This window comes from Xenopus laevis, chromosome 5L (assembly GCF_017654675.1).
Source record: "Xenopus laevis strain J_2021 chromosome 5L, Xenopus_laevis_v10.1, whole genome shotgun sequence".
Taxonomy (NCBI): Eukaryota; Metazoa; Chordata; class Amphibia; order Anura; family Pipidae; genus Xenopus; species Xenopus laevis.
This window is the reverse complement of record NC_054379.1, coordinates 156,888,981-156,903,924: the sequence shown is the minus strand read 5'-3', so window position 1 is coordinate 156,903,924 and position 14,944 is coordinate 156,888,981. Positions and strand designations below refer to the sequence as shown.

Below are 14,944 nucleotides of genomic sequence, written 5' to 3'. Positions count from 1 at the left end.
CCTTTCCACCCCTAATTTGCATAAGTGAAAGTGAAGATTCGGGGGTTCAGCCGAATTGAAAATAGTGGATTCAGTGCTTCCTTACTATATAGCATGTGTCACTGGATAATTTCCATACTGAAACACTGCCATTTTTAATACTAAAGTCTGTCCCTCTTAGGGTTGCCACCTGGCCGGTATTAACCGGTCTGGCCAGTAAAAATGATGGTTGATACAAATGTTATTCATAGGGAAAAAAGATAAATATATAGGAAGTCTGGTATTTTTTTCCAGAAAAGGTGGCAACCCTAGTCCCTCTTGCTTCTTTGAGGCACTGTGCTCACACACAAACCGAGGGCACACTTGCTTGCTAGGCTACTTCAGCCAATGAATGGACAGAGCTGTGTCTTTGACTCCCTCACTTCTTCCTGTTTCCTGATAGAACTTGCTTTATTTCCTGTCAGGTGATCAGCGACAGTGACACAGCACATCACAAAATGGTGGCTCAAGAAAGTGCCAGGCTGTCTAAATGCCAGTATTGTCTAAATGCCAGTATTAAAGGAGCAGTAAAGGGAAAAGAAATGTTCCTCTGTGCAACATAATACATGTAGTGGGTCAATTATATCTCTCACAGAATGTTTGAGAGCCCCATGATACAATCTGACTCCCTCAGCCACAGGCAGCCAATTGAACAGCAACCAAATGCATTGTGCCCATAATTTACTCACAAAATATCACACAATAGACTTTGCCATCGCCTCGCCAGCTCCATTACCAGTTCACAGCCATAAATCACATCTGTGTATTCTGTGTGACACGCTCCAGCAGAGTTTCTGTTTACTCACCTGCAGAACTGCCTGGAGTGATTCATGTTGGGGCCGGCTTTTATATTCCCCTTCTCAGGGTCATAGATTGTTGTGGCTCTGGCGTAGGCCCCTCCGAGGATGAAGATGAAGCCATTGAGAGTGACCGCTGGGGCGTATTTGTTATCTGTCAGACAGGAGGGAGAAATAGGGAGTGTTAGAAGGTTTGTTCCAAGCAATCGAGCATTACACTTGCTTAAATGGAGTTTCATAAAGATGAAGGCCAGACATAAAGAACAGGAGGCCAAGCAGCACACCTTGGAAAGGGAACTGTGTAATATAAAATATATTTGTTATACAGAACACACTTGTATAGAAACTGAGTTCAGAGATATTCATACTAGAGGAAAGGAGATCTCATGATTAGCAAAGTAAGGGATTCCTATACAGTTTGGGCAGTCAGTTGCTTTGCCAGCAGCACAAATGCCAGTCTGGCACTGCTTTGTTGCCGTCTGAAGAAAAAATCTACCACTCCGCAGGGATATTGTAGCTAACTGCAAGTGACAAAGCTATCAATACGTCTTTAACCTACTCTGTAGCTGAAATGGCTGACCTCAACTTTCATTCAGCCGTTGGATCCCGGCAGCATACGTTTCTAGGAAAAAAAATACCTCTAAACAACTATACCCTTTTAATAAATTTAGGGCAATTGTTTTACAGGTATGGGACCTGTTATCCAGAATGCTCGGGACCTGGGGTTTTCCAGATAATGGATCGTCCTGTAATTTGGATCTTTAAACCTACTAAAAGATCACGAAAATAAACCCAATCGGCTGGTTTTGCTTCCATTAAGGATTAATTATATCTTAGTTGGGATCAAGTACAAGCTACTGTTTTATTATTATAGAGAAAAGGGAAATAATTTTTAAACATTTGGATAACATGGAGTCTATGGGAGGTGGCCTTTCGGTAATTCAGAGCTTTCTGGACACCCAGTTTCCACATAACAGATCTCATACACGTACATTCTCAGACACAAAAATATAAGATTTTAGATCATAAAAGTAACGTTTTTGAAGCGCAGACCTGACAGAAAACACAATCTTTGTATAAATCCGTTAAACACTTGTTTATTAACACAGGAGTCGGCCTGGAAACAAGAGATGGATTCACTTTTTTTATACCTTGTGATAGAATATGAACGTAGAACTTAACTGTGAACAGAGGCAAAAGCCTTTATTTTAATGTTTTTATCTTCAAGGTTATTTTTCATTGATCCACTTCAAATGTGTTTTTTTAATATATACAGTATTTATAACCTCTGAAGATAGCTTATATTTTACACCAGGTGACCTCACTAACACTGATGACATCACTGACATACACGCATGTGTGTTTTTTCTCCCCCAAGGAAGGAACCAGCCTCCCATTCAGTCCCTGCATTCACAGAACTTACAGTATAGGGTTAAACTGCACCATAACTGCTATTATATTCAGCAGAAGCAATTTCCAGTGCCTCCTGGCAGCGGGGAGAACGATGACCCACAGTTGTTGGGCCGCGCTGACCTCAGGTAAATACAGAATGTTACTGTGTTGAGATTGTTAGAGCTCTGTGTCGTTACAGGAACTGGGGGTTGTGACTGCACAGCAGTTGGATGGTTGCCCCAGTAGGCCTATACTTAGTGCCGACAAACACCAACACTATAGATTAAAATACACAGTATGACAGCCAAGGGATTTGCCTCATTAACTTTTTCTCTGCCAATAGCCCAATGATTATTAGCTGTGGCTTAATTAAGCCTTTAACTATTAGCTTAAGTTGCACTTAATGGCACAACAAGGTCTGACCCGACAGACTGGGTCAGCAGCGTATTGGCCCATGTGTGGGGCCATCCGACGGGCGTCCCCGATCAATATATGGCTGATGTCGATCGGGCAGGGTAAAAAATCCTGTCAGATTTCAGCTGCATCTGTTCGTTGATGCGGACCTGTGATCTGACAGCACGTATTGCCTCCATTATGATCTGATCGTTGGGCCCTAGGGCCCACGATCGGATTAGCCCGATCATACAATAATTGGATGCCTAAAATGGAGTATCCAGGGAATCACTACACAGATAAAGCTCCCCATAGATGCGACGATTCTTCTTGCCGAACGACCGATTTTAGGGAAGCCCGACCAATCCTTCGAAATTATCGTGCGGTTAGTGGTATTCGAACGATCGTACATCTTATGATTTTTCGGCCGACATCTGTCAGGAAATTGATCGGCCAGGTCAAAAAATCTTTGTCGGTCCCAGTGCAATCTATCTATGTCTGCAGGGCCAAGCAGGCAGCTCCCCTTTGTTTTCCTGCCAAATTGGTCTTTTTAGTTGATGGTAAATTCGTACGATCGTTCTGAGAAGATCGTGGTCTCACGATCAGGATCTGATCTTTTAAAAATCTCAACATCTATGGCCAGCTTAACACTTGGCGTATATTGCAGCTGACTGTGAGTAATTATACTGGATTAGCCCGATATCGCCCGTCTCAATGTCGGCATATTGGGGAGAGATGCGCTCGTTTGGCGACATCCCCAAAATGTCTGGCTCTCCCTCTGTATGGCCTCCTTTACCCTCCCATTTACCCTCTATGGGGTAGGGTCCTCCATCCTTTTGTCTCCTTGACACTGAGTACTTAATGTGAATATATATACGTATATTTTATTTATTGGAATTGTATTTCTAATAATGCACTTACTGATACTTATTATTACAGTGACCCGTCACTACGAATGTATTGTTTTGCTGTACAGTGCTTTGCCCTCAAGGAGCGCTATACAAATAAAAATATACATCCATACATTCATAGGATCAAGAGACAGAAGCGGGCAGACAGATGCTGCCTTCAGAAACAATGACATTTACATGTCGCTTAAAAAGCGCAGCACATATTTAATGAATGTATATTGGTAAATATAAAGTTCTTTCATAGGGCTGAATTCAAGTTTGGCGTTTATATTCCCTTTAATTAAAGGGGGGTGCAGGTGGATTGCTGAGCTGAGACGAAGAGCGAGGGACGGAAAACGGTTAATGTTGCTCATGTCCGGTCACTACATACAGCAGCCCAACCCTCCTTAGAAAATGTTCATTTTAGCAAACTGTTTGGGTGGAACCACCATCCCATTTCATGCTTCCACACAGCCAGTGACCAGAAAATTGCTAAGATTTAATGCTTTTTCTCATCTCTCCCACACACCCGGCTCTGTCAGTAGGTGTCACTGTGAGTCCAGGGGCGGGAGAAACCAACAGCACCTCTCCCCCCCCCCCAGCACGTGAGGATGTGCCCTAATTAATGTAAGCTCCCACGGTTTCCTTGTGTTGATAGGGACATGGGTGAGAATAAGGCTGCAAGCTGCCCCCTCCCTATAATGAACTCCAATCTGTTCATTCCCAGCCATTGCAGCACAGGCGGACAAATTACATGGCAGGAGCCATTGTTAAAGGGGAAAAAATGGCGAGAGTATAAAATGTGCATAACCTCTCAGCTACAATATAAGGACATAGGGAGCACGTATAAAAAGCGGCTTCAGGCACCCACAGAGTATTAGGGGAAAGTACAAGACGTTATCAGATTTATCTTGTATCTTAAATAGAATTAAACAGAACAATAGTGTGTATAGTAAGGCAAGATGGTGTCAGGATCCTGGGAAGAGGCTGTAACTGTGGGGTAACGCTTGTTAAACTACACTTCCCAGCATCCTCTAATAACTATGACTAAGGCTGATGTTCTATTATATATATATATATATATATATATATATATATATATATACACCTTGAGAAAAGTCCCGGAGTGGACCGAAACGTCACGTTGGCTGTTTATATACTCACATAAATATAATCTTTATTTTTGCACAAAAGTCCCGGTGTTGCTGGTCTTCTTGGAGAATATGTATATATATATATATACTGTACATGGTTTAAGTGCAGCAATTAGAACGGCTGCGATGCACGGAGGAAGCCTCTGGCAATCTGACATTCAGCAAAACTGTCATTTCTCCTCCCAAGCAGGTGCATGATATTATCTACCCCTCCGGCTGAAATACAGAGCATGCAATGGCAGCCGCCGCGTGTATAATGGATACGTGTATATGTGAGGCTAATGACTCAGTGTCTATTTAAGAAGGGAGTCATAGGGACAAATCAGCAGGACGTCGCTTTGTGTCACTATTTTACGCTGATTAATTTATACATTTCTAACCCGACCCATAATTACAGCTATTCACATGGCTTCTTATGTTCTGCCTTCTGCCACTAGGTGGAGCAAACATTCAATACATCTGGTAAAGTTCTCAGAAAGTGGCATTGCTGCAAAGTTCCCACATATTAGAGGACACAACCTTCTCAGCACTCACCCTGCCTACCCTGATTTTATCCATAGAATTCTCACCACCAGTTCAGAAGCACGGCCCGCTGTCTTTTGTAGCTTCCATTGGCTTATTAAAAGTTATTTATACCTTGGCTGGGCAGGGACGGCTACATTTAAAGGATAAGTAAACCATTAAAACAAGTGAATGTAAAATTGACGAGGAGGCTATTCTAAACACTTTTGTAATGTACATTCATTATTTATTTTGTTTTTATTCCAAGATATTAAGGGATACATGTACTGTTAATATGATTACATTTTGTTACAACAGCGCCACCTGCTGGTGAGTTTCAGACCAATCTGACCACCTGCTGTTGGGAGCGGGTGCCAGTTTATTGCCTGAGCTCTTCCTGGATGCGGAATTCTCTTTTGGCGGCTGATTCCCTGGTTGTGATGGTCCTGCCTGGAGCTGGGCCAGAGAGAAGACAAGAAAAGCAAAATAGAATTCTGAGTCCAACAGCGACCTCTACAGTTGGAGGACTGGCTGACGTCACATCCAAGCGTCCAGGAAGCAACAAGCGACAAGTGGAGCGTAGAGGAAACGCGGGACAGAACCTCAACACAAACCACTGGGAAGACTTATAGCAGCACGGATTTGCATGGAAAAGAGACGATATACCTATTTTAACTACTAAAAAGTGAGTGTAACCAATTGGTTTTTAATGTCATAAAATAAAAAGGATTTTACACTATATTTGCACACTTTTAACCTCTTCCAGCCTAGAAAAACATATCCTACAGTTTTATTTTCTACAAATCGTGATGTGCATATGTTAGACCTAAACGTCTGTAAGTACTCATCTAATAGCCACACGTGGTGAATCGTAAAGGGTAATTGCACCAAAGAGTTTAATTTGTTTGTGGAACTACAACTCTCAGTAAATACTACACTATAAAAAAAAAATTTTCATCATATTTTTTCCCCTGAGCTTTGAATTAGCGCTGACCCTTTAAAAAATCTGGGATTGCTGCTTTTTACTCGAGGAGAAAGAAAGAGGCTGCTCTGATGTTCTTTTGCTTAGGAAAAACCTTTCTCAAGTTTTTCCTAAGCAGAACATCAGAGCAGCCTCTTTCTTTCTCCTGACAACTTCCTTGACTACTCGGTGGTCAGACTGGTGGGAAACTGACCAGCAGGTGGTGCTGTTGTGACAAATTTCATTCATATTAACAGTACATGTATCCCTTAAAGGACCAGTAACATAAAAAAAATTTTTTTTAAAAATTTGTTAGTATACATTAAAAAAAACCCACCAAGACAAATTAAACTTTACAATTGCAAAGTCTTTATTAAGAAATAACTAACTGCTTGCGCTCCTCTTCAGAAAGCGATCAATCGCCTTTTCTTAAAAGGATTTTAAAGTTTAATTTGGTGTTTTTTTCTATGTATGCTAACAAATTTTTGAATTTTTTTTTGATGTTACTGGTCTTGGAATAAGAACAAAATAAATAATGAATGTACAGTACAAAAGTGCTTAGAATAGCACCCTCATTCATTTTACATGCATTTATTTTATAGGTTTACTTATCCTTTAAGTCCTTTAAATAAATGTTCATAAACACAAAGGTCTATTCCGAGGATTCGCTGAGCATCTCATGTGTGAGGATTTTGGGCAATTCCAGCATTCAGCTGCCCAACATTATATTCTGAAGAGTTTATTATTGACATGCCACTCCATTTACAGCCTTCCCATCACCCTCCTCTGCAGCTCCAGAATATATCTTAAAAAATCCACCAATGAGCGGAACATGTTGTCTTTATTATTGAAGTCTCCAGGGTTCAGTGACTGCCACGGGAGGATGCAAATAGAGCGGCTCACTTTGTTGGTTCCAGAAGCAGATCACGTGCCTGTACATACTGCCAAAAATGACTGCTGCATATTGAATAATGATGGCATGTTTTAAAGGGCAACTAGTATGGCTCATCTATTATAAATAGAGTGGACACACACCCTAATTACCATGTCTATTTTACTAAATTTGACAGGGTATGAATATATTTCTAGGAGTTTTAGTGCAATGTTTTATGTGTTCAGCTGCTAGTCTCAGTTCTCCCAAGAGACCTGCTTATCTTAAAGTGGACCATTCACCTATACATAAAAATGTGCATAATGAAAGTCCTTTGCAAATTAAACATGGAACACAAATTCTTTTTTTTCATTAAAACCTCATACCTGTTATAAAGGTGTTTAAATATCTGAGCTGTCAATCAAATATCTCCCCCGCCTCTATGCCTGAGGCATAGGGGCAGTAAATTACTTTCACTTTCCATTCAGCACGTCCCACATATCTCCTCACATTTCCCCTTCCCTCCTCAGGCTCTATTATTATGCAGGGCACTGCGCATGGGCATTACACAAGATTTAGGGGTGATACACAATTTATTTTAATAACAGTGTCCACAAAATGGCTGCTGCCTGCTTGCTGTGATTGTGTAATTCCAAGCAGGGTCGGACTGGGGGGTCCGGGGCCCACCGGGACTGGTGTCCAGGGCCCCCGCTACCTACTTGTTAGGTGAATCCCTCCCCGGCGCCCAGGCGGCGCATCGCGCATGCGCAAACGGAAACGGCGCTCGGCGTGCATGCGCAAATGGCGCTGCTATGCGCCGAAATTTTTTTTATTATTTTTAAAAGACTGTTTGGGAGAGGGGGACTGGCCCGGCGGGGCCCACTAGGGTCGGGGCCCACCGGGTATTTTCCCGGTATCCTGCCGGGCCAGTCCGACACTGATTCCAAGACTGGAAGGAAACACAATTTAAATAATAAATATAGCGTAAGTAAAGTTCATTTTGTTCAACTAACACTATAGAAAAGAATTTGGAATTATTTTTTAGGGTGACTGGCTCCTATTTTAATTAAGTTTTATAAACTTTGTATCTTTTTCTGGAGTCACTGAAGGAGATCAACGAGAAAGTCGGGACATTTCAGTAAGAAACCCAGGATTGCGGGCTCAGCTGTCAAAATCGGGACTGTCCCGTGATGTGCAGGTTGACAAATTGTCAACCTTAAAATGACCCTTCGCAATCCACACCCGACCTATCCCACGGGTGCGCATCTACCTATATGCCTCCCCCATCTCTGACATCACAGAGGGGCTGGCACACATCTATAAATAGATGCTGCTATGCAGAAGTGGGGCATAGATAGATTGTGGGCGGGAAGGGTGGCAAGTGCAGCCAGGGGCGATCCTGGCCAATTTGCCACTAAAGGTGGCCTTAGTTTTTGCCGCCCCCCTGCCTCTCATCTTCAGCGCCGGGCGGGTCCACGTCGCTAGTGCAGAGAGCGCAACTCTGCTCTCTGCACTAGAAGAGCTGAATTTCCGGGTTGAAAACCGGAAATTCGGCTCTTAGTTACCAGGAGCGGCATTTTTGGCGGAGCGCCCCTGAGTGCAGCAGCAAGAGCTCGGCCCCAACATTTTGTGTGAGTGTCGGCCCTAACCTGCCCGACCCCCAGGTCCTGTAGGCTTCAAGATGGCCGCACATCACTACGGCTTTGATGATAAATCTAATGCTGTGCCGGCAGATTTTACCAGATATTCATAGAATAATATGAATATATATCGAAACCTTTAGAAGATAGTTTCCGCCTAACAACAGACAATCCGAATTCTCAGTATTGTCCGTATACGCAAGGCATCCATCAGGATACAGTGACAATAAAGTGTGTATTATCTGGAATAACTTCACATGTGACCTACAAACCAAACTAAACCCACCAAATGGAATTGTAACAGGGAATACAGATTCACCTTGCGACTGTCCCCCCATCAGCTTCTCGCACACAAACAAGCGCTCATTTTCTGAACAGGTCAGAGCCATGTGCCGCCCCAAACTGTCATATAATAGGCTCCATTACAGCACAGAAACGTGCGACAGCAGCTGTGGCTTCCCAGGAAAGAGAAGTGTCAGCTCTGTGATACAGAGCGGATCCTCGGGGACACAATTATACTCCGGCACAATGCACTCAACTTCACTTGTACCAGCACTTTAGTTTCTTGTCTTGTCAGGAACCCTGTGGTCTCTGTTACCCATTAATAAAAAGCCAGAAGCTACATAAAAGTATTTGCCCAAAAAAACCACTGTTTTTTTAGCAGTTTTTGCCAGTCCATGTATCTGCTCAATGAACATGTGTGATATGATCCTCGTATTAAATGGCTGCTGCTCTCAGAATAAAAAGTGTTTCCTTGTTGCTAAAAATAACAAATGTGTCATATGGGAGCCCCCAATTTACCCTTGACTTTGAGTCTCAGCCTTCTGGCAATGACAGGGCCTCCAAATATTTCACTACAAGAAGTGTCCCATGCATCTTCTAATAAACCTTCTGTATCCCCCTGTACATACCTAGTGCACCCTAACTTCTCCTAAGCTCCACAATTTTCTATATATACTTTATATACACTTTACCAACATTTATATATAAAGTAGGAGCTGATTCAGCTTAGTTACAGTATCTACAGGGAATGAATTATCTTCTGTTGTAAATGATAAGGATATTAGAAGTCACAGAGGGGTTGTTCTGTGACCATATAAAGGCACAAGGCTGCAGGCTGAGTTATACAGGGAACTCTGAGTATCACTCATGTATTATAAGGGATAATGTACCCCCTACTGTAAATGATAAGGATATTAGAAGTCACTGAGGGGTTGTTCTGTGACCATATAAAGGCACAAGGCTGCAGGCTGAGTTATACAGGGAACTCTGAGTATCACTCATGTATTATAAGGGATAATGTACCCCCTACTGTAAATGATAAGGATATTAGAAGTCACTGAGGGGTTCTGTAACTATATAAAGGCACAAGGCTGCAGGCTGAGTTATACAGGGAACTCTGAGTATCACTCATGTATTATAAGGGATAATGTATCCCCTACTGTAAATGATAAGGATATTAGAAGTCACTGAGGGATTGTTCTGTGACCATATAAAGGCACAAGGCTGCAGGCTGAGTTATACAGGGAACTCTGAGTATCACTCATGTATTATAAGGGATAATGTACCCCCTACTGTAAATGATAAGGATATTAGAAGTCACTGAGGGGTTCTGTGACCATATAAAGACACAAGGCTGCAGGCTGAGTTATACAGGGAACTCTGAGTATCACTTACAAGTACATTATCCCTTATAACATATGAGTGATACTCTATATGACCTGTATAACTTGGAAGGAGGTTCCTTATTTCCTATTTTCACCCAAGGTTCAGCAAGTGATGTGGCACAAGTTACACTAAACAACATTTACAAGGATACAGTTTTCATGATATTAATGACTCTTGTGCATCATTTGCATTGCTAGACTTAATTAATGCTGAATGTATTAACACAGTCTCATCACAGAAGTTTTTTAGCATGAATTGCATGTTTCCCATTACAAACCACAAGAATCAATAGAAATTAAACATTTGCCCACAGTGTTGTGCCCAGAGAAAGTGCCTTTTGTGCAACATAAATAATAATAGTTACCAATGTTCCGCTTCCATATGGACATCTTGTCAGTTCTTTTGAAACCAAAGAAACACTGAACCGTGAGTCTAATCCCAGAGACCACAATCCAACACTTTCTCTTCTCTACTCTCTCCAAGGTCACAAGATGCACACGGCACATCATTAATCATGAGCTGGAGACAGAAGCACTTTGATATAGAGATTCCTCTGATAAAGACTAATTTACTTCTTCATAGTCAGAATGCTAAGTAATGAGCTGGCACTGCTAATCTATAGAAAATTATATCTATGTACATTTATATTATAATATACATATACACTGTATTTAAACAGTATGTCTACACAAAGTACTGGGATAGCAGGTATAGTAGGGAGAGCTGGTGCCTATAGTAACAGTGGGATAATAGTCTCTGGGAAGGGAGTGTGACTGTGGGATAGCAGGTATAGTAGGGAGAGATGGTGCCTATAGTAACAGTGGATAATAGTCTCTGGGAAGGGAGTGTGACTGTGGGATAGCAGGTATAGTAGGGAGAGATGGTGCCTATAGTAACAGTGGGATAATAGTCTCTGGGAAGGGAGTGTGACTGTGGGATAGCAGGTATAGTAGGGAGAGATGGTGCCTATAGTAACAGTGGATAATAGTCTCTGGGAAGGGAGTGTGACTGTGGGATAGCAGGTATAGCATGGAGAGTCGGTTCCTATAGTAACAGTGGATAATAGTCTCTGGGAAGGGAGTGTGACTGTGGGATAGCAGGTATAGTAGGGAGAGATGGTGCCTATAGTAACAGTGGATAATAGTCTCTTGGAAGGTGCTGAGGGATGTATTATTATTATTATTATTATTATGAACAATTGTTTATAAAGTACCAACATACTGTTTAGAGATGAAACATTCAAATTACAAATACTGACAGCTACAAGAGACTAAGTGGGCCAGTCTCAGAGCTTACAATCTATAGCCAGTGATGGCAGGTACAGGGGCTACAGTCAGTAAACCAGGCTACAAAGCACAAGATGGCGACAGTAACTTGTGTATAAAGAAATAAAAAAAACTAAATAAAACGATTCTCGTTGCTATAAATATAATTGTAGAAGCGCTGAATCTATTTACCTACATGCAGATATAAATTCGAGAATAATAAATATTAATGTGGAAGGGAGATCAAAACACACAAATGTGCCGTATTCTCCATTTGCTATTCACCAGTTCAATTACTGCCGGGATTGCAGTGTTTTCCCCCTGTGCCGTTCTGTGGAGCTGTCACGGCCTACGATTTAAATAGCAAACTTGCAGAGCCGCCTTAGATTTGAAGTTAATGAAGCGGCAGAGGCAGAGAGAACAGGTGAAGCAATGTAAATAGCCCCATATAAATTAAACAAGGTAAAGATTTGTGTTTGCTCTGTTTTTATAGGAATAAACAAGCGCGGCATATGATCTGACAAAGGATCGTTTATAATTATTGGGGCTCGAAACCTCCATTTGCCTTGAGTAACAATTCAAAATATATTTAGAACAGTGTTTCTCAGAGTATGCCATAACATAAGAGAGTTCTAAATGATATGATCTGGATAATATAGTGAATAAAGTACCCCCTCTTGTAAAATATAAGGATATTATAAGTTACCGAGGAGTTTCATGACCATATAAAAACACGAGGCCGAAGGCCGAGTGTTTTTATACAGGTCATGGAACTCCGAGGTAACTTATAATATCCTCATATTTTACAATTGGGGGTACTTTATTTATTATAATACACAAATTTTAGTGAGTCATGTGACAGAAATTACATCACTACTCACCGTTTATAACTGATGACATCAGAACTCACCGTTTATAAGGATATAATTTACAGGATATTCATGGCTTTTGTGTATTATAATTATATAATACACAAATGCCATGAATATCTTGTAAATAATATCCTTATAAACGGTGAGTTCTGATGTCATCAGTTATAAACGGTGAGTTCTGATGTCATTTCTGTCACATGACTCACTGAAATTTGTGTATTTTAATAAAGTACCCCAGTTGCAAAATATGAGAATATTAGAAGGTACCTCGGAAAAAAAACACTTTTTATATGGTCATGAAACTCCACGGTAACTTATAATATCCTTATAATTTACAAGAGGGGGTAATTTATTCACTATATATACTGTATACAGTATATAGCAAATAACACTTTCCCTGAACTGCTTAACTTTCTAATCTCTGGTCCAGTTCTGTACAAGGGTAGGGATTAGTGATGTGCGGGCTGGCCAGATACCCGCGGGACCTGAAGGTTGGGCAAGATTAGGCCGACCTGGAACCCCTATTTGCGGGTGGTAGGCCACCTTGCACTGCCGGCTTCCGACTCCTTTTTTTATAGATGCGCCTGCTCTTCCCGCCCCTTTTGTGACGTCATCGACAGGGCTGGTCGGCGCAGGTCTATATAAAAAAGCCGGTAGGCAGGTGTGAGGCGGGCGCGTGTGGGTCGGAAAAAAAGGGACCTGCACATCACTAGTGGGGATTAACCTATCCTTTACCTGCAGGACATACTTTGCCTCCCCCAAGATGGCTGCTGCTTACTGTCCTGCACAGTGATGTCATCATTCTGCTGCTCCCACTCTATTGGCTGTAGGAAAAAAAAAGATCCCTGCCAGATTTTAGAAAGTAGTGAGGGCCCAGGACTGAGAAGAGAACGCGTTTCAAGTTTTATTGACCTTGATTATTCCACAGAGGAGTCTATTGTCTATTCGCCATATCGTGAATTTTGAAACGGGACATATTCGCTAAGTCACTGTGTGAGGTGCTGCCGGCTACATAAGAAGACATTTTCTTGCGATTGCCCAGGATCGCTGCACATAAAGTAGTTACTTGTGGTAATTCGAAAGGATCTGGATGTTATGATATTATCAGGAGATTTGTCACTCTCAGGTAGGGCAGATTTCCATCGGACAACAAATCTCGTCAGGTGTGTTCTCTGTGCACTGATTGTTCAACTGAATCTGCAGCGGATTCTTATGTGTTGTTGTTTCTCAGTTGTGACGCACAATGAACACATAGTAACATAGTAAGTGAGGTTAAAAAAAAGACACGTCCATCAAGTTCAAACTTTTAAGTCTGTATATAACCTGCCTAACTGCCAGTTGATCCAGATGAAGGCAAAAAACCCAAATCTCAAGCCTCTCCAATTTGCCTCAGAGGGGGAAAAATTCCTTCCTGACTCTAAAATGGCAATGGGACCAGTCCCTGGATCAACTTGTACTATGAGCTATCTCCCATATCCCTGTATTCCCTCACTTGCTAAACACCATCCAACCCCTTCTTATACCTATCTAATGTATCAGCCTGTACCACTGATTCAGGGAGACAATTCCACATCTTCACAGCTCTCACTGTAACAAACCCCTTCTCAATATTTAGCTGGAACCTCTTTTCTTCTAATCGGAATGGGTGACCTTGTGTCAGCTGGAAAGACCTACTGGCAAATAAAGCTTTATATATGATGGAAGCACAGGTGTTTATGGCTGTGGTGCTAAGTGTCGGGCGCAAAAGTGCAAAAACTCTCTGTACCAGTTCAGAGGTTCAGCAACTCTATAATGGCTTCACAGTTATCCATAGGAGCTCCCATCTTGGATCTTGTTAGGCATCTTTTGTGTGTCAGTGGCACTGCACATGCTCAGTGTTCTCTGGGCTGCTATTGTGAAGCTAAGCTTAGGGGTCATGGGAAATACCAAGCAGAAAGTGAGGTTCATCTGGCTGATTATTAAATTCTGGTGCAGAATGTGCTGATTTCTGAGCTGCCATATAATGTGAATCTGAATTAGTTACTAATTAGCCTGGTATTGTTAACTTGATTTTGTGTCTTTATATACTGTATATTGTGAGCTGGTCCCTAAGATTAGGTTAGTGACAGCAATCTAGAGTTGCCATCTTTTGCTCCAGAGGGATAAGGACGGTGGGGGTAGTGCCAATGTTATCAGTGACATGTTGATGTTAGGGGGAGTGTCCGTGTGCCCTGGATAGTCCTGCCAGGTTTTTTTTTTACATTTCTATGTAAAAAAGCAGGCTGTTTGGTTCAGCAACCCTACAGCAGCCCAAACAATATGCAGTGAATCAGCAGAAAAGAAGATGGGGAGCTACTGGGGCATCTTTGGAGACACAGATCTTTACTGCTAAAGGGCTATGGTTGCCTTGGGCTGGTACAGAAGCCCTGTGTAGTATTTGTTAGCCTAATTAATTTTTAATACTTATTTCTTCTTTTTATGATCATAAAAAATACTATTTCAAAAATCCAATCTAATTGCAGTCACATTTCTCATAGGTGAGC

General features: G+C 41.7%; 1 protein-coding gene across 3 annotated transcripts in view; it reads right to left on the bottom strand.

The window, feature by feature from the left end:
- Window positions 1-14,944, bottom strand: part of LOC108717206 (kelch-like protein 29) — a 653,541-nt gene that overhangs the window by 4,293 nt on the left and 634,304 nt on the right. For all 3 annotated transcript variants that reach the window (XM_018264051.2, XM_041563572.1, XM_041563573.1), the window contains one exon: window positions 825-969. In XM_018264051.2, the coding sequence (XP_018119540.1) occupies window positions 825-969 (145 nt within the window). The remainder of the gene's footprint in view (window positions 1-824; window positions 970-14,944) is intronic.